Source organism: Mesocricetus auratus, unplaced genomic scaffold, assembly GCF_017639785.1.
Source record: "Mesocricetus auratus isolate SY011 unplaced genomic scaffold, BCM_Maur_2.0 Super-Scaffold_100006, whole genome shotgun sequence".
NCBI lineage: Eukaryota > Metazoa > Chordata > Mammalia > Rodentia > Cricetidae > Mesocricetus > Mesocricetus auratus.
In genome coordinates this window covers 103,526,623-103,549,250 of record NW_024429190.1, presented here as the reverse complement: position 1 = coordinate 103,549,250, position 22,628 = coordinate 103,526,623, and the positions used below count along the sequence as shown (strand labels likewise).

General features: G+C 51.0%; 1 protein-coding gene across 1 annotated transcript in view; it reads left to right on the top strand.

Moving 5' to 3' along the window:
* The first annotated feature begins 2,434 nt into the window (after positions 1 to 2,434).
* Cacna2d3 (calcium voltage-gated channel auxiliary subunit alpha2delta 3) overlaps positions 2,435 to 22,628 on the top strand; it is an 812,900-nt gene continuing 792,706 nt past the window's right edge. The window contains 3 exon segments of the mRNA XM_040747790.1: positions 2,435 to 2,606; positions 2,608 to 2,693; positions 3,350 to 3,431. Coding sequence (XP_040603724.1) covers positions 2,571 to 2,606; positions 2,608 to 2,693; positions 3,350 to 3,431 — 204 coding nt within the window. The 5' untranslated portion in view covers positions 2,435 to 2,570.

The following is a 22,628-nucleotide window of genomic DNA, read 5'->3' as shown; positions in this document are numbered from 1 at the left end:
TTTGAGCTCCGGGTGTAGTAATGTCAGATATTTTAAATCGTTTTTGAGCTAGTAGGACACACTTAGTGTCTCCATCCTAAATACAAGTGTACCCCGATCTTCCTAAAATTGTTTTAATAGTTACAAATGCTCAAAAATCCTTTCCCTGGGCTCAGACCTTCTAACTGCCCTAAAACAACCATGGATCTGACCATGCCACGTGGCGGTATATAAAAAGACTTAATCACCAAACCTGGTCATGATCTTGGTGCCCTCAGGTGGCTGCAGTTAACGGCACAAGCTAATCACCCTGTAACATGCACTTTTTCTTTATACACACTACTGTTGATCCTCTGTCGAAGTGTGGAATTATGGATTTCTCATTATTGCTTTTGGAGAAAGGCCTGGTCCTTTGGGGGTGTATAATCCCAGGAGGTCAGGTTGCCCGAATGTTTCACCTCCCCCCACCCACAGCATGTCCATCTTGTCCAAGATGTTTGGCCATCACTGACTGGATAAATGCGTGTAGGAAAGGCTGTTTACGTACAGACACCACAGAGGGGACGATGATATGAATCAGGGCTAGTAAGTACCCACGCATTCATTCACTCAGGCACCCATTTAGAAAACTACTGCATTCTGGCAAGGAAATTAATCTTCTCTCAGCCCCCAGTCCGAGTGTCAAAGCCCATACAGACCACTTGCTCTGGGGTCAGGCTGTGCTTGGTTCTGTTTGGGAAAGGCTGGCACGTTTTCTCAGGCGGGAGGTGTGCACAGAAGCGGAGAACTCATTATAACCAGTTAGTCATCCGTAGAGACTCTGCCCGTGGGCGGGGTGCACTTGGCGCTCTCCTGGTGGGTCTGTTCCCGAAGCTGCTTCCCTGGGTAGGTGTATGACTGGCCTAACGCCCACCGGGGCTGGGGACGGCCCATATTCTGAAAAAGGCCCAGTAAGAGCCCCTCACAGCCAACTCAGTAATCCAAGCATCCGCTGCCAAGGTAACTTTTCCTGAGCTTGCTGTGCAGGAGAGCTGGACTGGATCCCTAGCCTGATACCAACCAGTAGAAGCCAGAGCCCACCTTTTTTTCCGTTCCCTGCAACCCAGGGGTGCAGGATGACAGGGAAAACGGTATGAAATGCCGGAGGCGGAAAAACATGCACTTTAGGAGATCCTAGGTGGAGGCGAGAGCACCAGGAGACTAGGCTAGGTCAGGAGCTCACAGCTGGCCCGGTCACCCGCGAGTTGCGCTCCGCCAGGCAAGGATGACTCAGCCTCACTCTGGTCTTTACCGCCAGCCCGCGCGAGGGCTCCACAAAGTTCCTAGCCACACCCTAGAGCTTGCATGAGGATGGGGGACAAGGCTTTTCGCCTGGGCGAAAGGGGCATCCTGGGCTTCCCCTGTGGGCATCCAGAATGCGTTTTGCCTCCCCTCAGCCGCCTCCTCCCTGGCTGGGGCTGGCGTGGGGAGCCTCCGGTCTCTGAGCAGTCTTTTCCCCCGGCCGAGGAAGGGTGTTTGCCGGTCAGGATGGACGCGGCACCGTTTCCTTCCTCTCCCGCACCGACATCTCTGCCCCTGGGTACACCGCGTAGCGCGCTGTGGACCCCGGGCCTCAGCAATCTCGGAAGCACCCAGGCCTGTGGTCCCGAGCGCCGGAGGTGGCTGTGCGGCCACCCAATGCCCAAGCCTAGCACTCCCTAACCCAGCACACCGGCGCCCGCGCCGCGGCTGCAGCGCCACCCTACGCGCTTTCCATCAGTCTCCGCGGCGCGAGAGCACTGACCGGTGGCCACGCCGCGGTCCACTCCCCCGACCCCCGATCCTCTTGTCCCATCCCCAGCCCGTTCCGCCCGCCACAGTCCTAGCGGGTACGCGGCCGCCGCCAGCAGTCCTCGTACTGACTTCTGCCCCTTCCCCGGGAACTGCGAGGGGCGCGGGGAGGGGGTCGCGCCACCTCTAGGCTCCGCAGCCTCCCACCCCCACCGTCCCCGACCCTTCCTGGCACTACCGATCCACCAGAGCAGCCACTGGCTAAGTGTGGAGCACCAGGGCCCTCGGCCTCGCCCCCGAGCCTCGACTCTCACTCCGCTCCAGTCTCCCAAGGCCTGGGGACCGCCCGGGGCCAACCCCAGAGTCGCGCCGGTGGTGGCGGACTGCGGAGTTGTAAAGAACTCAGCGGCCGCAGTGGGCCGGGCCGGGCAAGGCACGAGCGGCGGCAGCCAAGGACACTGGAGTTTGCGAGTCTCCGCCCGCGGGGTGCCTCCCGCCCTCCCGCCGCGGCTCGCCGGACTCCCCGGGGCCGCCGAGGCGGGGCCGGGCAGCCGCCGCGGCAAGAGGCGCGTCTCGCTCCCTCCTCCCGCGCCTGCCTCCTCCCCAGCGCTCCCTCCCGCCTCCTCCCCGCCTCCCCCACCCCCCCTGATCCTTTTTTCTCTGCTCCCCAAGTGAGCCCGGCGCGCGAGAAGCAGGCAGGGCGGCGCGCGGCGGAGCAGGCAGCTCAGCGCGCTCGCCCACCGCCCGCCCGGCGCAGCTCTCCGCGGCCACTCTAGTCGCTGTCGCCGCAGCTGCCGCCGGCGAGTCGCAAGGAGCCCAGGATGGCCGGGCTGGGCTCGCTGCGCTGCGCGTCCCGGGGGGGCCTCCGCGCTCCTCGCCACCGCGCTCTTCTACGCCGCGCTGGGGGACGTGGTGCGCTCGGAGCAGCAGATCCCGCTCTCCGTGTAAGTGCCTGGTGCTGGGACTCCCGGGGAGGGGCTGCCGGCGCCCGGCAGACCCGGGGTGCCCAAGTTTGGGCGCCTGCAGGTGCCGCTAGCCAGGACCCGCGGCGGGTGCGGGCCTCGCCTCTTGCACCTGCTTCCCAGCATAGGCACCGAATCGCGAGATTGGGGTGGGACCTTCTTGCCCCTTCCCTGGGGTTGGAGACCTGGAGAGGTTCACCTCCAGCGACAGCGCCAAGTTTAGAGCCTATTTACCTACTGCAACTTCGACGGGCCGTTTAATGGTCCCCCTTTCTGTTACCTTGCCATCCCACTTTTCCGGGAAGCGGGGGATGGGTGGATTTTTTGAGAGTAGTATTTGCCAGGTGATGCTCATTTTAGGTGTTTGAACAACCAGGGGATTGTTTCTGCGAAAGCCCGTGGTCTTTTTGGAGAGCCAGGGAGACTTCATGCATTCTGAACTCCACTGACCCCCGGCCCCCTCCCGCGCTGCGCTCTGCAGTTTGGTGCTGGCAGTTTGCATGAAAGTGCTTTATCTATCTTTATTTCCGTTTTTCTTTAATGTCTTATCGTCCTGCTCCTTCAGCCACAGCCTGGTGTGTGCGTGTGTGACCGTGACACGGGTGTTACATTTCTTCCTCTGCCCTTTCTCCCTGTAGGGTGAAGCTGTGGGCCTCCGCTTTTGGTGGGGAGATAAAATCCATTGCCGCCAAGTACTCGGGTTCCCAGCTTCTGCAAAAGGTAAGGTTTCTGTGGTGACAGACAGCGGATGATTTTTCTAGCACAGAAAATGGAGGCAGATTTAGTTTTTTCCAAAGAAACGTGAGCCCAGAGCGGCATCAGTTATCAGAGTAGTCTCTGGTCTCCAGTTCTTGGCATTGTACTGTGCAGCGACTTCTCCCTACCAACCGGTTATTTTTAGATGACACTTGATTCTAAACACAAAGAAAAGCCCAATACTGAACTCGCACTGTCCTGGCTGGGGCTGGGAAACAGTGTGTTTGCACGGCTCTCCTCTCAGTTGAGACATGGCTGTCTCAGTGCGAGAGCAGATGCTTCCCTGGCCAAGAGATGCTAACTTCATCCAAGGGGGGCAGAATCGGGTGCTCGTTTTCCCGAGGCTCCGGTTTGCACGGGAGTTGTGGGGTTCAGTGTGTCGGAAAGATACCAGCAGCATTGTTTGTCACCCCTGCAGTTGTACAATCCCATTATTCCCCAATCATCCAGACCCAGGGCTGGGGTGCATTACATCATTACAGATAAGGAGAATGAGTGTGGTTATCTTTCCACTCAGATGCTCTGCCGGGTAATAAGCTAGGAGAGTGGTCCACAAACTTAAGAAATTGGTCTGCGTCTGTATAATTCTGTAGCCTAATGAGAATGGAGAATTGATTATTAGGCTTTTATCAGAAGCTGCATCAATTTTAATTCAAATAGGCAGCAATATGCTTAAAATTACATTGTGAGATATATGACCCCCCCCTCTTTTCTCCCCTGTAAGACAAAGAATGTACTGGTGGGTGGCTGGCTGAGGGTTGGAGATCAGAGCGGGTGAAGAGAATTTCAAGTTAGCAAATTAGGCAAATAAATCCAGATATTCTCTTGACAATAGAGAATAAGATTGGCCTTTAGGGGACAATTCTCTGAGAGTGGGGATAAACAGCTTACATTGTTAAGTTAACTTTTACAGCATTTAAAAATGCGTCTTTTGGGCCAATGTACCATATGTGTTGTGCATGCTGCCTGGTAACCAAGTCCATATTTTATTTATGGCATTCCGTTTCAGAGAATAGCATTTCGGGGCATTATATGAAAGGGTTTGTCGCACGAAATTTGAATATCGTAATAAAGCATCACCCAACAGTGGATGGCAAGGTGTACCCGCTGGAAAAAAAAATGCCAGGCACCAGGTTCCTTGAAACCACGGGGAAAATGGTTCACCTTTAGATTGGGAAGAAGTTTGCTGAATTTTAATCAGTTGATAAAACTTGATACATTCATCTGCCTTTATAGAAGACACTCATTTACATAGTTGTGACCCTCTGGCTCAGCCCTGCCTGGACTCTGGCTTTTTGCCTGCCTGTCAGATGTTTTATATGACAGGCTCTGGACTGTGACATAGCCTGTGTGTCCTGTGTATGCGTTGAAAGGGGCGAGCATATTGCATAGCTTTAAAGAAATATTCCCCATATTCATGTTGTGGTTGCAGCAACTCCAAAAGAACCCCCCTCCCCTTGGGGGTCTTGGTTGTACTTACATAGCTTCTAGCTCACCTTTGGGGAAGCACATGAAATAACGTTTTTCTCTTCTCTTGGAAGTTAGAAAGCACACATACCGCACAAAAGTTTGTCAGCCCTATTGTTGGTCGTTGTGTGATAGCAATTTGGAAATGACTAAGATACTTCTCTTACCTTCTCATCAGCATAGTTTCTCACATTGAATTCACTAGCTTTGCTTTGGTTTTTGTTGTGTGTGCAGCTTGACAGTTGTGTAATTATCTCCAGCTGTTTAAGGCTTTGTTACCCTTGGTAGCGGCTGCCTGGCATTTTGTGACTGATTCCGAGGGGAAGGTGATGCTTTCAGTGAGAGGGTCCAGGGTGGGTATCTGCTCAAGCATTGGGATTTGTAATCTTTCACCACAGGGGTGCTGAAATACCCATGGCTTGGGGTTGCTTGGCAAGTGCTTTCAGGAGTGTTGAGAAGGGTGTGTTAGATGATGTGGGGAGCATTTGGCAGGAATCTTTGAGCCATATTGATCTCCCAAATATGACTGTATTCTTTCAAATGGTGGAGAACATTGGTTTAGAGAGTTCAGCATGAATGGGAAGAGAGTCTGAGATGCTCTGAGGGTGGCAAGTGGAGCATCACTTGGGAAAGCGAGGATCCTGTCACCCTCTTGATTGCTTTCAAGTTTCTGGCCTCTCACACTAGGAATCATTTCTCTAAATCCAAACAGCGTGCAGATACCCATCACTTCACTGTTGTTTAACAATCGAGGTGCTTTGAAAATGAATTAGAAAACTCAATTGGAAAATGCATTAACGCTGTGTTAAGGGAGCTCACAGGTGACAATACTGAATTGCATAATAGACTATAATTTTACTTGTAAGGTGTGGATGTTTACATTCATATTTGATTCTCAGTTAAGAAAAAAGTATACTGTATGGCACAATATAAATTTCTGTATTTGTATAGTTTTCCAACTGGCATTTCGTGTTCTGAATCAAGGTAGCATGTTCACGTTTAGAATGGAAGTTTTTTTTCTTTCTTTCTTTTCTGATCTCGGGCCTAAACTTTCCAAAGTCACCATTGTGAATATAAATTAAGAATTGGACATCCTCTTTGAGGTGTTTGGAGACTGGGAGATCTGCCATTTTGGCAACACGCTTTGTTAGGTAATGTGACTTGGAGTGGACGCTGAAGTCACAGGCAGAACTGGTCACCATCGCACTTGGGGTCATTGTTTCCTCAGTTTCTCCCATTCCACGCCATGGCTTTCCCTGCCGTAGACTAAGACACTACAGTCGGTAACTGGTGCAGACTTGTCCCCTTAGTTTTTTTTTTTCTTTTTGCCTTTGTTGGGCACGGGAGTAGCACCCTATGCAAGAACAGTTTTGATTTCATAAAGCACGGTGGGCCAGGTTATTTGCTTATTTTTTGAAGTTGTGTGTTTTGGCTGTGGAGCGGGAGGTGTTGCGGTGGGAGTGTGAATCGGGCGGTTTTTGTGGCTGTTAAGGGCACAGTGGCTTGGTGTGCTCCTGCGTGCCTGTCAGCTGCCACTGGCACACACTGCGGGCTTTCCCACCCTCTTCGGCTTTTAATTAGCTTCCTATTTGACATATCCATGCCAGTCTTCAGCCAGTCTTCGGCTCCATTTTCTCCAAAGAATGTGCTTTGCCTGGTGGGTTCTTGGGGGGCAGTGCAAGTTTTGTCACATCTCTGTTCTGGGCTTCAGTGAGAAGTGTTCTGAGGGGTCTGAGGACCTGCCTGTTAAATGCAAAGGCACCACACCTTTGACATCTGCACTAAAAGTCATTAAACCCGGCATGGTTTTCACCCCCTTCTCCTCAGGGGCATTTCACCCAAGTTGAGTTTTTCATTCTGCTTAGACCTGCATTCAGGGGATGAATGTCCCTGGGAATAATGGGCTCTCGGTGATGTCCCCCAGAACTGTGATAAGCACAGGTAATATGTGCTTCTGCCATTAACATCAACAAAGAGTCCACAGTTACCTTGGACACCTCCTGCAGCACTTACCCGGGCCATTCGATTCTTGAAATGCACGCAAGCAGGCTTTTGTGTTATCAACTATTTATTGCGATGGCTTTAATACATAAACTTGATGTCTCTCTCCACAGGACAGAGTCAGCAAAGTGAAAAGGCTGGATTCCTTTAGCCATTTTTACAAGTATAACTTTTCATCAATGTGGAAATCAATGGGCTTTTAAATAATTAACAAAGAACATTGTGAATTATGAAGTGGGATCTGGGAGGGGGTTCTGTGCTGCCCTGAGGAAGCCCAGCCCTCCAGACCATGAAGGAGGCTCTAGTTTTAGAATAAAGAGAGGCACATACAGCCTGTGTTGCCAGGTGTTCAGATTAGTAGACCTTTCTCCTTTAGACAGTATTTTAAAATCTTGACATTTCTGAAATGACAGTTGCAATCTTTTTGGTTAATGACTGCTCTCACTGGCCCTATCACCAGGATGCACACTTAATAAATATTTGTACTCTTAATGCCCGTGTGGTCACTTGCTAAGTTTCTGTATGGCCCTCTTTGGTTTAGTGTCTTTCTTTCTGTTCCCTTTCCTAAGATTTCTTCTCTGTCAGAGATAACCCTGCTTTCTTTTCTTTAACTAGGAACTGTTTCAGCCTGCTTTACTCAAAGAGATTTGCATGTGTTTATTAAAATCAAGGGGCCTGAAGATACGAATGAAATTCTCGTTGGAGGTGAACTTCAGGGTCCCATTCTGTTGCAGTTATGAGTTTTGATCCACTAGTATGAAGCTCTCTTTTTGGCATTAGTAAATGACTACAATTACTATAACGCCAGTTTGATTTTAGGCGGACACATGAATATCAAACCATATCCAGTAACTAACCCTGTAGGGCATGGGAAAGTACAATTAGTGTTTCCAGTTGTTGATGAGGATATCACTGTGTTGTAGGACCACCACCACCAAAAAAAAACAAAAAACAAAAAAAAAAAACAAAAACCCACAAGACCTGTGAAGTCATCATCCCCGGGCACTGTGGCCCTTACTCTCGTTTTTTTGTTTCTTCAGCTTGAAGCCCATATCCACAGGAGTACAAATTTGGGATTTCAGACTTTGTTTATGATTGATCTCCATTGGTGTATGGGGCTCCCACGTAAGGCAGCCAACACATGACTGAGTGTGCTGAGCTTGCGAAAATGAGTGCACATCTGATACGAGCAGTCCTTTGTCTCGGGGTTGTCATTAATCCAGATTCGCCAGATTCGTGGAAGCCAACAAATGGGCCTTTTCTTTTATGTGCACACGCATGGTCTGTCAGGGTCGCCCACCTTCTGTAACAGCAGCAGCAGCAGCAGCAGAGGAAAACAGCTCTCGAGTTGAGTCTTCAGGGTCTCTGGGGCATAGAATGTTAATGGGTGTAAGTTGCTTAAGATGCTGTGATCTGACGTGGAAGCTTTGTTGTGTCTGAGACCACGGAAGAAATGAAATACACGGTATCACGTGCCAGTCTATGAATTACCATGTGAGACTTTAGCTTCGTGCAACGCCGTTTTTTAGATGAAGACTTACTGGCCTGTGTTTCATCTCAAATGACGGCAGCGCACTCTTGAGGACTAGCCACAGAGAGAAGTTCCTGAAACCTGGCTCTGATGACCCTGATAGTGCCTTCTCTGTCCCCTGTCCATTAAGCAGAGTGTACCCTTCTCTTCAAAGGAAGGAGGCAGGCAGGGAGGGAAAGGAGGGGTGGCTGCTTCCTGGGGCTCCCCCAAGTGTCTAAAGTAGATTCATACTTCCCATGGCAAGGCAGTGCTCTGCGCTTGGACTCACCTCCGGTGCCTTGGGCGGCTGGCTATGTAGCTGATGTGTTGTGGGGTAGTCTGCGTGCCAAGCCAGCAGCAAATTACTGTGCAAACAAACTTTGAAGAAAATAAAGCACGGCAGGTTTTCGTTTGCTTTGAGGCACACTTACGGAGTACTAGTTCTTGGGCTACTTTAAACAAGGCATTGCATCTGTAATTAGCATTAAATGTGTATGTTCTATAACTTCCCAGTTACCCCAGATCAGGATTATAAAAACAATCCGGGAGCCAGATTGTGTGTGTGTGTGTGCACATCAAGGCCACGCTGGAAAAGGAAAGCATTATCTCTTGACAAGAAATGGATGGCCATGGCTTTCCTTTTGTATACCTCAGAGCATTCATCTTGACACCTGTTCCTGGGAGACGGTACCCTCTCAAGGTTAGAAGAGTGGATTATGTATGCAAATGATCTGGACTGGGAAATTGAGCAGAGCCATAAATGCTGTGGGTTCATACCACAGACCGCTGGCTGTGCATTTTTGGGGGAGCAACTGCTAGTCAACACGTGGGGTTGCAACTGCTATTACCATTGTACTGACTAAGTTTACACCCGTGTCTGCTGCTGCTCACTGCAGAGGGTACCTGATACGTCTTGGGTTGCTGAAGAGGCTCACCGAACAGAGCAAACCAGGAAGCTGGGATAGAACTGAGTGACTGCAGTGTTTCAGGAGAGGATTTGACTAGCATAGAGGTTGGTGTGTGCAACCGGGATGTAAAGGAGAGGAACAGGCCATGTTGGTCAGTGGCAAGATGCAGAAAGCAGAATGCGAGTCCAAGTCCGGGGTCCACATTCCTTGTTGGCGGGACAAGACGTCTACATTTGAGTTTGTTGGTTTTCCTCCTAGACTTCTGATCCCTGGTCTCATTTGTTATGAAGACTTCCTTTGCCCATCCTTGTTCCATTGGAGACCTTGGAGCATCTGTAGAGATATGCTGTCCTAGAGACGGTCTGCTAAAGGAAAGGTCTCTAGCCCAGGGGTTTTGTTTGCTTATCTTTTCTGTCATTTCCTGAGTAGCCTTGGGCAAGTCGCTTAATATAATGGTCGAAGCGGAGTGGAGAGCATTCACTCTGCAGTTTCTCTGTTCCAGGCGCTCCCTTAAACCCTTCCAGCAAGTGGGGTACAGCACTGTGGGGGCCGAGGCAGGAGGCTGTGAGTCTGAGGCTATTCTGGCTTACATAATGCACCCTGCTTTAAAAGCATCAAGAGCATACCTCTCATTAAGCTAACAGTGCAGGGAAATACCGGTCAGCACATTCACAGGTCACCAGCTGAGGCCGGCAAAAGTTAAGCAGCCTCCCCAAGTGGCTGAGCTAGGTGTCTGGAGTCTGTACATTGGCCACACACTTTATGTGATCTTTTTGCTTTGGTTTTTAAAAAAAAAAACAAAGTTAATAATACCTGGATTTCTCTAGCATGGGGTGCTTGGGAGATGAAATGAGGTAACATCTGGGAAATTACTTCAGAAATAATTAAAGCCAGGGTAACGGCTGGGAGGGCAGTTTTGGAGTCATAAGAGCTTAGATTTGAGTTCCTTATCTCCGTTGCCTTTCTGGGTCACCTTGTGGTATAACCATTTCAGAACCTGCCCCTTTTAATGGGAAAAGGAGGCCAATGCAGTCGTGGAATCAAATATGCAAAGTGCTTAGCACAATGCCGGGCACATCAAAAGCTCCTGCCAGTGACCCCCTCGTGGGTCTTGTGGGTTGCATCTTACAAAGCAGGTCATCTTTTGCTAAGCCCTGTGGGGCCTGGTTCCCTGAATACCTGTGGATTCAGGCGTGAATAGGTGCATGGCTTGGTAAATGGGGACCTTGCAGGACGGCTATCCACCTGGTAGTTGACAGGGAACCAAGTGCCAAGGAGCAGAGGGATGTAGCTACTAGACTACAGTTGCTGTTGGGATGAATGTCATATATCTGTCACGAGGCTAGCTTCCTTTTCCTAGACAGGAGAAGGTGTCCCAGGAGCCTGCCAGCCATGGTCTGCCTGTTGCCTTCCTTGCCTTGCTTCCTGGGCAGCAGGTCAGGCTGGAGACCTGGATGCTCGCACCTCACATGCTCCCCGCACCTCACATGCTCCCCGCACCTCACATGCTCCCCGCACCTCACATGCTCCCCGCACCTCACATGCTCCCCGCACCTCACATGCTCCCCGCACCTCACATGCTCCCCGCACCTCACATGCTCCCCACAGGGGAGGCTCACATGCCACCGCAGGAGGGAGGACCCCATTACAACAGTCATTTCCCTCGCTAAGGGATGTGTGCGGCAGCCGGAGTGGACCCCTTAGCTCTGGTGTCCTCTTGGACAGCATGCCAGACACCTCCCGCTGGGACCTTGATTCCAGCTGGCCTCTGGAAAGTTCAGACTTCTCCCAGGGGCTTCCTGTGGAATGGTACTGGATACCAGCAGGAGGCAAGGAGGGATGGAGAGGGGTGAGGCAGTGTGTGGGGCTGGCCATCTGTCACCCTCGCAGGAGGCAAGGGCACCTGGTGTTCCTTGGCTCTTCCCCACTGGCCCTGTCCTCTCCAGAGCTTGCTTGGCAGCCTTGCCGTTGCGTCTTTGGCCTTGAGCTTCTGCAGTCCCGTGCTTTGTCCTTAAAGCGGTTGAATGAGTACAACCCCCCCCCCCCACTGGTTACCAGGGCCTTAAAGTCTTGGAGGCCTGGGTTTGCTATAGTGACTGAGTATCTTTTAAAACCACTTACGCATAAAGCCATTTAAACAGTGGTGGCCGTCAGTGAAGAGTCAGTAAGGAAAGAAAATCTCCTTTATTTGGGCCGATTGGCAGAAGGTGCCCAGGAGCCATTCGGTTTTTTTTTGTGAATATGTCACAGGGCTGTAGGGCCTGATAGGCCCGGGACTTGCGGAAACACACCAAGGTCACAGTCAGCTCAGGTATACAAGAGTATGCCCACTGGGGTGGAGAGGGAGGGAATGGGCTCTTTGGTTCTCTTTGAGGGTGTGTATGAGTTGAGAACTTCCTGCTGGAGCCGCTGATGTCCACTCCGTCCTACCACCCAGAGGTGGCCCGTGCTATCTGCCTCAGAAGGTGAAACAGCTCAGTAACGGGTGTTTTGATCCTCAGGTCTCTGCCGCCCTTCTGCCCATGTTGCCCGCCCCCCCCTGAGCACAGCTGGGGTCAAATCTATGGGGTCACCAAGAACAGCAATGGTGCTGTTGTGTATAGTCCCTCAGATTCCCGTTCTTCAGCAGGGCTGCCCAAACATGCTCCCCTGGCAGCATTGTTGGTGGTAGGACCCCCCCCACGATGAGGTCAAGCAGTTCGGATGTGAGTGGTTGCCGAGGGGACAGCAACAGAGCTGAGGGGTCAGGTGGTGGTTGACGGGGGGGGGGGCGGGGGGGGCGGTATGCACCTAGGTCACCCCAGCACCGTCTTAGTATAGGAATGGGGCCAGCAGGAGAAAGGGCAACCCTGTAAGACTGCTGACCAGCTGCTGTGACTGGAGGACTCCCAGTCTTGCACGGTAAAGATGGACAGCTGTGGTGCTTAAGTTTGTTCTTGCAGTGATGCTGTGCGGTAATTCGGAAAGCAAGGTACAAGTTAAACATGCATGGCAAGAGCGCTGCTCTCTGTGCCTGTACCAACTGTGGTGCCTTCCCCATCATGTTTGGTTGAGGCAGAGGTGGAAAAAAACATACACAGAACAAGAGATGTGGGAAGTTGCAAATCTATTGGGTGCAGGCAGTTTTTGGCCGCAAGTCATAACAACATGGCATAACATAACAAACATAACATAACATGACATAACATAACATAACAGCTTTGCAGTCTATTTCACATGGGATCCCACCATTGGTAGACTATCTAGTAGGGCAGTTGGAATGTGCCATATGCAAACAGCTCAATGGACATAGACTTTTTTTGCCTCTCCAGATAGAACTGCAACTCATTTGGCTTCCAGGACAGTGAGGCTGCAGTCTGAATAGTCTTTCTTAGCTTTGGTCTGGGCCGTGGTGGAGACACTGTTGGCTTTTGCTTTTGCAAAGCATTTGCACACTGATTCAGATGGTATAGTTCAAGGCAATCACTAAAAGTCGACAAATCCAGGACATCTGTGTCTGTATGCAGGCGTGTTTCATGGTTGTGTGCTCTTTTCTTCTTCCTTTTTTTTTCTTAGAGGAATACTTGTAACTAATTAAAAAAAAACCAAAGTGTTTTCCCCAAGTTTAAGTACTGCAGAACATCAAGGGTCCTAGTCACCCAGAGAGAAGGTGTAATCCTCTCCACAGAGCGTTCACAGCTCACGTGTCTTTTGAAAAGGACCGAGAACAGGAATTTCAGAGTTACGGAGCCATATCTGGATTTTCTACTTGAGTAGCAAGCTTTGCATTCTTTTTTTTTCTTTCTAGAAATAAATGCCTTAAGACTGATAGGAAATATAGAGAGACTTAGAAAGCAAGCTGAGGATTGGCTTATAAATCAGCTCTTAAGAGAAGTGCTCTGTCCTGGGAAGGCCAGAAAGAAGCGTTTCTGAGGGAGTTCTGGCAAACAGCGGGCCTTTGTAACAATGTCTCCACCATGGCTACTCTTCCGGGGCACAGCTTCCACACACCAGGAAGTGCGGACCACCGAGAAGCCAGCGGATGTCTGGGTGTCAGGGGCACTGTTAGCAAACCACGTGTCATTGAACCCTACCAGGGAGTCTTAGCTTGTATTTTCCCTATTTCAACAGAATTATCCTTGAGGTCTGATATCACCTCTGCTAAAGATGCAGAAACAGAGACAGAACATGGAGCTGGGCTTAACAGCGAGGCTTTAGGCCTTGGTTGTAGAGTCCCAACCCCAGTTCCTGGGGTGGGGTGGGATGAGAGGCAGACTCTGGGTATTTCCTAGGGCCAGGCGTTTGTCCCTTGCTTTGGTCTTTGTCTATACCCGACTCATAAAGGTGTTTGGTTGCAGCTTTCCCCAGCCCCCTTTCCCACTGGCGTCCTTGTCTCGTTTCTTGGCTGTCCCGTCATCGCCGTTCACTTGTGTGACAAGGCATTGAAAAGAGACGGGAAGGGGAGGTGCACGGGCCTCTGCTTTCCTGAAGTTCTTCCTTTGGTTAGAACAGAGAGATGTCACTTGTCTTCTGGTTTAGTCGGAGGGTCAGCCCTCCCCTCCTTAGGTTTGCTGTCTGAGGCTCTGGCTGGACTTGGTAAACTTCCCCTTTGTGTGTTTATCCGTAGAGGTGTTTGGTGGAGGTGTAGAATAGCCAGCCTGGCCTCTGAGGCCCAGGGACCAGACAGTCGTGGCTTCTAAATCCTTTTCTACAAAATGAAGTCACAGTAGGCTTAAACCCACAGTCACACAACAGTGGTCACATAGAGCTCGGCGTCTGGGAAATACCTAGCCAGTGTTTGCTTTTTGGTTAATGGGGAAGTATCACTCTGGTCCCATTGTTTGTCTCTATTTCCCGGATTTTTTTTTTCTTTTTTGGTGCTGGTGCCCATTTTCTTTTCTTTTCTCTCAGTGAAACCTAACTCCCCCCCCCCCCCCCAGCTGACAGTCATCTTGAAGATCACGGCCTTTTGACCCCCAGGGGCAGTTTCATTTTGTGTGGAATAAGTCAACGGATTTGTCCATGCCTCCGGCAGGCCTGGGGATGTGTGATATCCGGTCTGCGGTTTGGTGGTAGGCAGGACACGGTGAGTGAGCAGGAATCTGCTTCCTCCTGGGCACTTTTGCTCTTTCTGGCCTGGAGAGGGTTCTCCTTCAGCGCCTGGCACAGCGATGCCTTTGGAGGGGGACTCAGCATTTTTCCCGGGGCATGCACCCGTCTTCGGATAAGCAGAGGAAGGGATAGCTTTGCCGGGCCTCCTCCTTGTCCTTGCAACCTAATGATGCCTAGAACCCTGCCGGCCACAGGCGAAGGGACGAAGGACCTCTGCCCCTTTCTCCGTCTACTGTCTGGTGCCCGGTTTCTGAGCTCCGGTGCCGGGCTGTCGGGTGTCACAAAATTTGGAGATCCATCTGGGAACAGTATCTTGCTCTGAAGCCCGGGGGGCAGGTCCTTCACCCACAGCCCTCTAAGGGCCAGCAGGCACTGATGGCCAGACCACAGGTTCCTGCTCGGGTGGCCCCCTCCCCTGCCTCTGGGGAGCGCCACTGCCCATCGGCATCAGTGCCCGTAGCTCAGAGAGTCTCTTTTGGAAGCATGCAGCCGTGCCGAGGGGTCCTGGCGCCTCTGCAGCACAGGGTCTGGCAGCTGCAGCAGGAGCACTGACTGCACTGCAGCACCGGGCAGGCTGGCGGGCATCTGCGCGAGGAGCACCAAGCGAGACTGATGGGGCTGCAGCCGCCGCTGCCACCATCAACCTGGGGGAGGTGACTCGGCAAAGGCAGTTAGGGAGCTGCTGCAGCCAATTCCATAAAGTGCTCGGGAGCCACATTCCCAGCGACATTAGGGAGGAACAGTGGGTTTTTAATTTCTCTCCCCTTCACCTTCACGGGGCATCAAACTTCACCTGTCCCCCCACCCCCCGGCCCCCAGAGGTTCTCCCAGCTTCAGCTGGTGTGCAGAGCGTGACCCGGGACTCCTTCAATCTCTGCATGGTCTGTTGTTTCCGTCAGTGGCACTAGATTTCTTAGGTGTGTGCTGCAGGCTGTCTGGAGGTGCGTCTCTGCGGCTTCCTGCACCTGCAGGCCCCGACAGAGCCCGCTTCCGGGTCCACATTCGACTGCACCCAGCTGGCAAGGGCTGGTTCTATCACCTTGGGACAGACAGTCCAGGAGCCTGCTGGCTTGGGCTGCTCTTACTGGCATTTGTGGCATGCAGGTTCAATTGCCTGTTCTTCCAGGCCATTTGAGAAACACCCCCCCCCAACTCAGTGCAGATCCCCTGAAGGCATGCAAGCATTTGACCTGAAAGAGTACAGGCGTTTCTCTGGGCCTTGGGAATTCCATGATAGGGATTCAGTGGGGAGTCAGTTTTTCCAAAAAGAGAGTTCTTTCTGGCCTCTGTTTCCCAAGTATTAGAAAAGTGCAGAGACTTTGGAGGGCGTTTATAGATAGCTTCTCTCAGGCACGGGTTCTCTGTGGAGACCTTGATCTCTCTGCGATAGAGCCCTAATGTGACAGTGGCCAGTACGCTACCCTTCAGCTGAGCCCTGTCTGTGCATTGTGAGGGACGACTTTGGAGTAGCCGTGTGTGTCATGAGCTGGCTCTTCTAGCCATGAGTGCAGAGGAGTCAGGAAAAGGCCCTGGACCTCACAGGAAACCAGGAATGGTCCAAACACAGAAGCTGGGTCCTGACTGCCAAGCCACACCCTTGACCAGATGTCAGGGCCCCCAGGCCACAAAGGGAAGAAGGGGAAGACTCTGTGGCTCTTGGTGATATGGAGAGGCAGGCCTGTGCCCTGATGGGACCTTCTAAGTGCCCTGCCTGGCCTTTACTGGAGAGCTACCTACTTCATTTGCTTTTGCAAAAGGAGATATTTGCAACCTAGGCTCAGTTAAGTCACATGTACACCAAGGTTCCACATGGAAAGACTGTTCCCTAGTGAATGTCAGGCAGACAAAGTGTTTTGTCTCACTGGGTCATTAGGAGAATTTTCTGTAATAAGGGGTGGGGTCGGGAGGAGACAGCATATTTTTTTCAAATGTTTACTTAAGGCTCAAACCCATCCTGAAACTCAAAGCCTCCACCTTCTCCTTGCTTCGAACCGAGTCCAGGCGGGCTAGACAACTGTCGTTTGGGCACATCTGCAGCTGTCTTCACAGCCTCACACACTTACATTTGCTTTTGGTGAAATGCTGGAAGTGGTTTCTTCCTTCCTGCTCCAGCGAGCGTCCTTTGACTACCCAATGAGACACGCAGAGCTGGGGTAGGGCGCCAAGGTCCCTCTACTGCTGTGGCTACCTTTCAAGTCCTCACCCTGAATGTCTTAGTGACGGTGCAATGCTCACACTCTCCAAGTGCATCTGGCCATGTCACACCCCTGTGGCTCTGACTGTGCCGTCACCTACTCCACGGCTGACCTCGCTGCCCCCGTCTGGCTGCTCAGCCCCATCTTGCAGGAATCTGTACAAGGCACCGTCTCGGGGGTTTGGTCGTCCTCGGACCATGATCTGAGAAACGCTGTGTACGTTTGATTCTGGGAAGGCTTCTGGTTTCCCCTAAGGAGAATTCCTTCCCTTCCTTTCTGGCCCATGCCACCTTTATTTGCTCACATGTCTCTGTGTGGAGTCGGTCCTGGGCCAGAGGCTATGGCTACTCTATTCTGGAACCAGGGAGGAACCCCAGGCTGGCATTGGGGGGGGGGAGGTCTGTCCTTTCTCAGAATGGATAGCACAAATGGAGGTAATCCTCTGCAGTAGAAATGTAGACTTTGAAGCAAGCCAGACATCTCATCTCCTGTCTGAAGGCAGCTAGGTGCACAGCTGATGGTTGAGGCAGTTTATTTAGAAATCACTGAGTGCAGTTGAAGTAGCCACTCTCCAATTTGTGAGACGGAGAGAAATCTGTTGACCTATCACCGACGGCATTTCTTCTTCCCAAATAGGTTCCAGGGACCTGTGGTTTCCAGCCCTTTAAGAGAAAATTGTTTGGTGAGAGGTGCCACCTCTTCCAATAGAAGGTGTCCCCTCATCCTTGCACAAGGATTGCTCCCCCAGGGGCCTGATGGGCACAAAGCCGCATGGTTCCTCAGGTAGTGCCTTTCAGACTTTCAAAACGAAACGCGTGCGCACAATAGGTAATGCGCATTGGTCGCTCCTCACACAGCCTCAGAAGTGAAACTCAGTTCCGCCAACCGCTGCTCACTCTTACTCTCCAGAGAGCAGTTTGCCGTTACTATTGTGATCATCATCATTGAGAGAGGACCTGGAACTTACTGTCTCTGGGTGTGTTATCCTCAGCACTCACAGCCATGACGGACCGTGTCTACCGTTGCGTTTTGTGTCCTGTTCTGTTTTGTTCTGTTCAACTTGACTGTTCTGATGTGTTGCAGTGCTCTACCCTCACTCTGTGCTGACCATCTTGAGATGCTAGTTGTGCCCGTTAAGTTGACCTCACAGCTCAGTGCGTACAAAACCACCACAGGTAACACTTAGAGCACGTGTGAATGGGTAGGCTTGTTCAACGTGAGTCTAGGACCAGAGCAGTGCCTTGTTCAACAACAGCAGTGATGGGGAAGTATTTATGATGTTCACACTCGTTTTATCATTCTGATAGTCCCATGAGGTAGGCACGCTCAAAACTTCCTAGAAGAACTTAAGTTCAGGGTGATCATGTGACTCACACGAAACGGTAAAGCCTGTAAGTCGGAACGCTGATTCTTGAATGCATCAGGGCCGACTGTGTGAATGATGAGGCCTCTGCAGTGAGTGCCTGACCTACCTACCCGTGGATCAAACCATAATTTTTTTCATTCTTATGCTGGTGTGCTGCACTAAAATTTTAATTGTCTTCTTACATGCAGTGTAACATTCTCGATGCTCCCAGACAGCATTTGCGATTATGAGGGCACACGGTTGGCACTCTGCACCCGTATAGCTCCTTAAGTCCCGGGCTGCAACCTCACGTGAGGTGGTGTGAATGGATGTGGGGGCCGGGAAAAATCAGGCAGCACTGACAGTTTGTGACGAAAAGTAAATCCAAAGCCAAACGCTTGGCACGCACAAGTTGACTCTGATGCCACGCTCTTGGGCTGTCTCTTCGGCTTCCTTTCATCCCTGGTTCCCAGCGCACAGAGTGTATACTTTCCGCTGTGTGGAAACCACTGTGTGGAACCACACCAGGGGCAGTATTGGACACTGTGTGAAACACCTGCCCCAGGGGCAGCATTGCACACTGTGTGAAACACCCGGACCAGGGGCAGCATTGGACACTGTGTGAAACACCTGCCCCAGGGGCAGCATTGCACACTGTGTGAAACACCCAGACCAGGGGCAGTATTGGACACTGTGTGAAACACCTGCCCCAGGGGCAGCATTGCACACTGTGTGAAACACCCAGACCAGGGGCAGCATTGGAGACTGTGTGAAACACCTGCCCCAGGGGCAGCATTGGACACTGTGTGAAACACCCAGACCAGGGGCAGCATTGGACATTGTGTGAAACACCTGCCCCAGGGGCAGCATTGCACACTGTGTGAAACACCCGGACCAGGGGCAGCATTGGAGACTGTGTGAAACACCTGCCCCAGGGGCAGCATTGGACACTGTGTGAAACACCCGGACCAGGGGCAGCATTGGAGACTGTGTGAAACACCTGCACCAGGGGCAGCATTGCACGCTGTGTGAAACACTTACACCAGAGGCAGCATTGGACACCGTGTGAAACACCCGGACCAGGGGCAGCATTGCACGCTGTGTGAAACACTTACACCAGAGGCAGCATTGGACACCGTGTGAAACACCCGGACCAGGGGCAGCATTGGAGACTGTGTGAAACACCTGCACCAGGGGCAGCATTGGACACCGTGTGAAACACCCGGACCAGGGGCAGCATTGCACGCTGTGTGAAACACTTACACCAGAGGCAGCATTGGACACCGTGTGAAACACCCGGACCAGGGGCAGCATTGCACGCTGTGTGAAACACCCGGACCAGGGGCAGCATTGGACACTGTGTGAAACACTTACACCAGAGGCAGCATTGGACACCGTGTGAAACACCCGGACCAGGGGCAGCATTGCACGCTGTGTGAAACACCCGGACCAGGGGCAGCATTGGACACTGTGTGAAACACCTGCACCAGGGGCAGCATTGGACACCGTGTGAAACACCCGCCCCAGGGGCAGCATTGCACGCTGTGTGAAACACTTACACCAGAGGCAGCATTGGACACCGTGTGAAACACCCGGACCAGGGGCAGCATTGCACGCTGTGTGAAACACCCGCCCCAGGGGCAGCATTGGAGACTGTGTGAAACACCTGCACCAGGGCAGCATTGGACACTGTGTGAAACACCTGCCCCAGGGGCAGCATTGGAGACTGTGTGAAACACCCACCCCAGGGGCAGCATTGCACGCTGTGTGAAACACTTACACCAGGGGCAGCATTGGACACCGTGTGAAACACCTGCCCCAGGGGCAGCATTGCACGCTGTGTGAAACACTTACACCAGAGGCAGCATTGGACACCGTGTGAAACACCCGGACCAGGGGCAGCATTGCAGGCTGTGTGAAACACCCGCCCCAGGGGCAGCATTGGAGACTGTGTGAAACACCTGCACCAGGGGCAGCATTGGACACCGTGTGAAACACCTTGGCGTAGATCGGGGGTCATTCTGTGTCACCTACCGTAGTGTTTTCCCTGTGCACAACCACGTTTTCAGCTCCTACAGAAACCTAGTGTTTTTAACTAGGGAAAACAACGGTTCCCTAGGCTGTTAAGTGTCAGAATTCGAAGTGTCTCTGCTCTTCGAATTGTGTTGTTATCGAGAGTGTTTGACTTCAAAGGTAACTGTTCTGGGTGTGGGCAAGTTTCATAAAAGAAAAAAAAGTAATTCTGTGAGTTTTTGGTTTGGGATTAGGGAAGAATATTTCTAAAATGGTCCGAAACACACGCCTATCATTTTAGACTGTGTATTTGTGTGATAAAATGAAAATATTGATCTATGCTGGCAAGTGAGCAAGATGTTCTTCATTCTGTATAATCAGATATTCAACCAAGATTTAATTTTTATGTAAAAACAAACAAGCATGTCTATTTTAAGTAAATGGTAAAATTACGTGTGTACCAAACAATTTGTTTAAAAATTGATTTCCTCATGGTTTGTTCCCAGTGACTGATTTGTAACCCTGTTTTGTATACTGGGGTTTCTTGTTCTAGAGCAGACTGTACTATTTAGCTAAACTGTGCCATGGTGTTAGGTATACTAAGTACTTGCAACTTACAACACGTTTCTTGGGTACCACCCCATCCTAAGTGGAGAAGCACCTATATTTTTAACTATGTTGGCATTTGCTTTCCCTCGATGCTTATGGACACCTTAGTGGGCTCCAAGTTTAACAATGGGGTTCTACTCTGTGGTGGGCCCAGTCAGAGGTAACACAGAGACAGCATGCCTGGAAACAAGGGGAAGGAGTTATTAGAAGACAGGAGGGAGAATGGAAGAGCGCACTGTGGAGTGCACAGACTGGGCGGTGATCCTAGGAACATGTAGGATGCTGCTTGGTGCTGCATAATCTACACAGCGGTTTGGCACCTGCGTTGTACTGCCTGCTGCCTCCCAAGAGCATCCACCACACTTGGGATTTTTATTCTACCTATGGACAGTTATTTGTTCGGACACTTTCAGTATCAGCTGTCTTTCTGAAGTCAGGAACTACGCCTTGTTTTTCTCAGCGTGCCAGGACATGGTGACCATGTGCGGAAAAGATGCTTCCAGTTAGTCACCAAGGGGCCACTGAAGTGTGCATGTGAGGAAACCAGGCCAAGATCTTGAAGCTAGGGGTGAAAGTGATTCTTGGACTGCTGCACCCTGGGTACAAAGTGATTGTTGTGTTCACATTTGGTTTGCCTTTCTCAAGACGAACTTCATCATCTACCCCTCCCTGGGAATATCTCTTCGTGTCCTTCAGGCACTGGTTTCTCCTCCTTTCAGTCGGTTGGCATGGTATTGCCAGATACAATCTCCCTATAGGAGAGTGCAGATCCCTGGTCTACAGTTAAGACATTGAGGACCCGGGACACCTTGATACTTTTCCTTGAGTATTCCCATGGTAGAGCTTGAAGGTTCTTCAGTATCAAGAGCTCTAGGCTCCAGAGGGCAGGAGGTCAGACCTTGCGTTCCAGTCCACCCATCAGGAGGTCAGAGGTCTGTCCTTCATTTGATCCTAGCATTCACCCTTCCTACTAACATCTTTTGCCTCTCCCATGCCCACGCCTGGCCTGTGCAGGAGGGGAGGGAGGTGTGGAGCTGCTGCTGGCTCTACCTAGCTTTGTAGTCTGGCGGTAGACTCACCAGGGAGGACTTAGCTGAATGGCCGGAGAGGATTCCAACAGCTTCAGTATGAAGGGAGGCAGAAGTGATACTCAATTTTAGTAAAAAAATTCTACATTTCTGCTAACATTTCTCCCCCCCCTAGGAATCCTTGTACGACAGCCTCATTCTTAGAGTGTGAGAATGGAGTCATCTCTGAATGCAGAAAGGCAGGAATAAAGGGACTAAAATATTTGACATATGATGAAGTTGTGATATTTTAGACAGTGAGTAAATTGGTATTTATAGAACCCGGTATATTCATTTCTCCTGATCCACCCTTCCTTGAATGTTGACTTAATAACATGCTTGACTAAATGACATTAATTGCTTTAAACTGCCAAATTAAAAAAACAAAATCTAGTCTAGATTCAACAAGTATGCTGTATTCTCATCCCAGTCTGGAGCTGGGGAAGGAGAGTGGTAGCTCTGTGTAGTTTGGGAGAGGAGACATTTACATCTCAAAAGCAATGTCTCTGTGAGCTCTCCACCCACAATGGAGCAGGATGAGCTTCCTGAGGATAGACGCTACTCATGGGTTCAAATTCTGGCTCCACTAGTGTGCAGGATGTGGCCTCACACCGTTTCTCAGCTCTCTCTCTGAACTGTGTGAATATAAATTAGAGCATGAGGACAAGACTTAGCTCTGGAAGTCCTAGGAATTCAACAAATAGCAGGAGCCGTCATTTCGAATTTTACTCTCTTTGAGTCAGTCATATGCTTACTCTCCATGGTCACTCGCATTGCTTCTTCCCAAGATTATTTCAAGAATGTCTGGTCTCCAGACAGGGTCTTTGTCTGGCTTGGTTATTGTTCTGTTGGTTTTGGCTTCGATAGCGGTCACTGCCCATAAATATTTGCAGGGAAATGAATGAACTTTGTAGGCTGAGATCAGTAAGATCAGAAGGGAAAAGATAGGTTCACA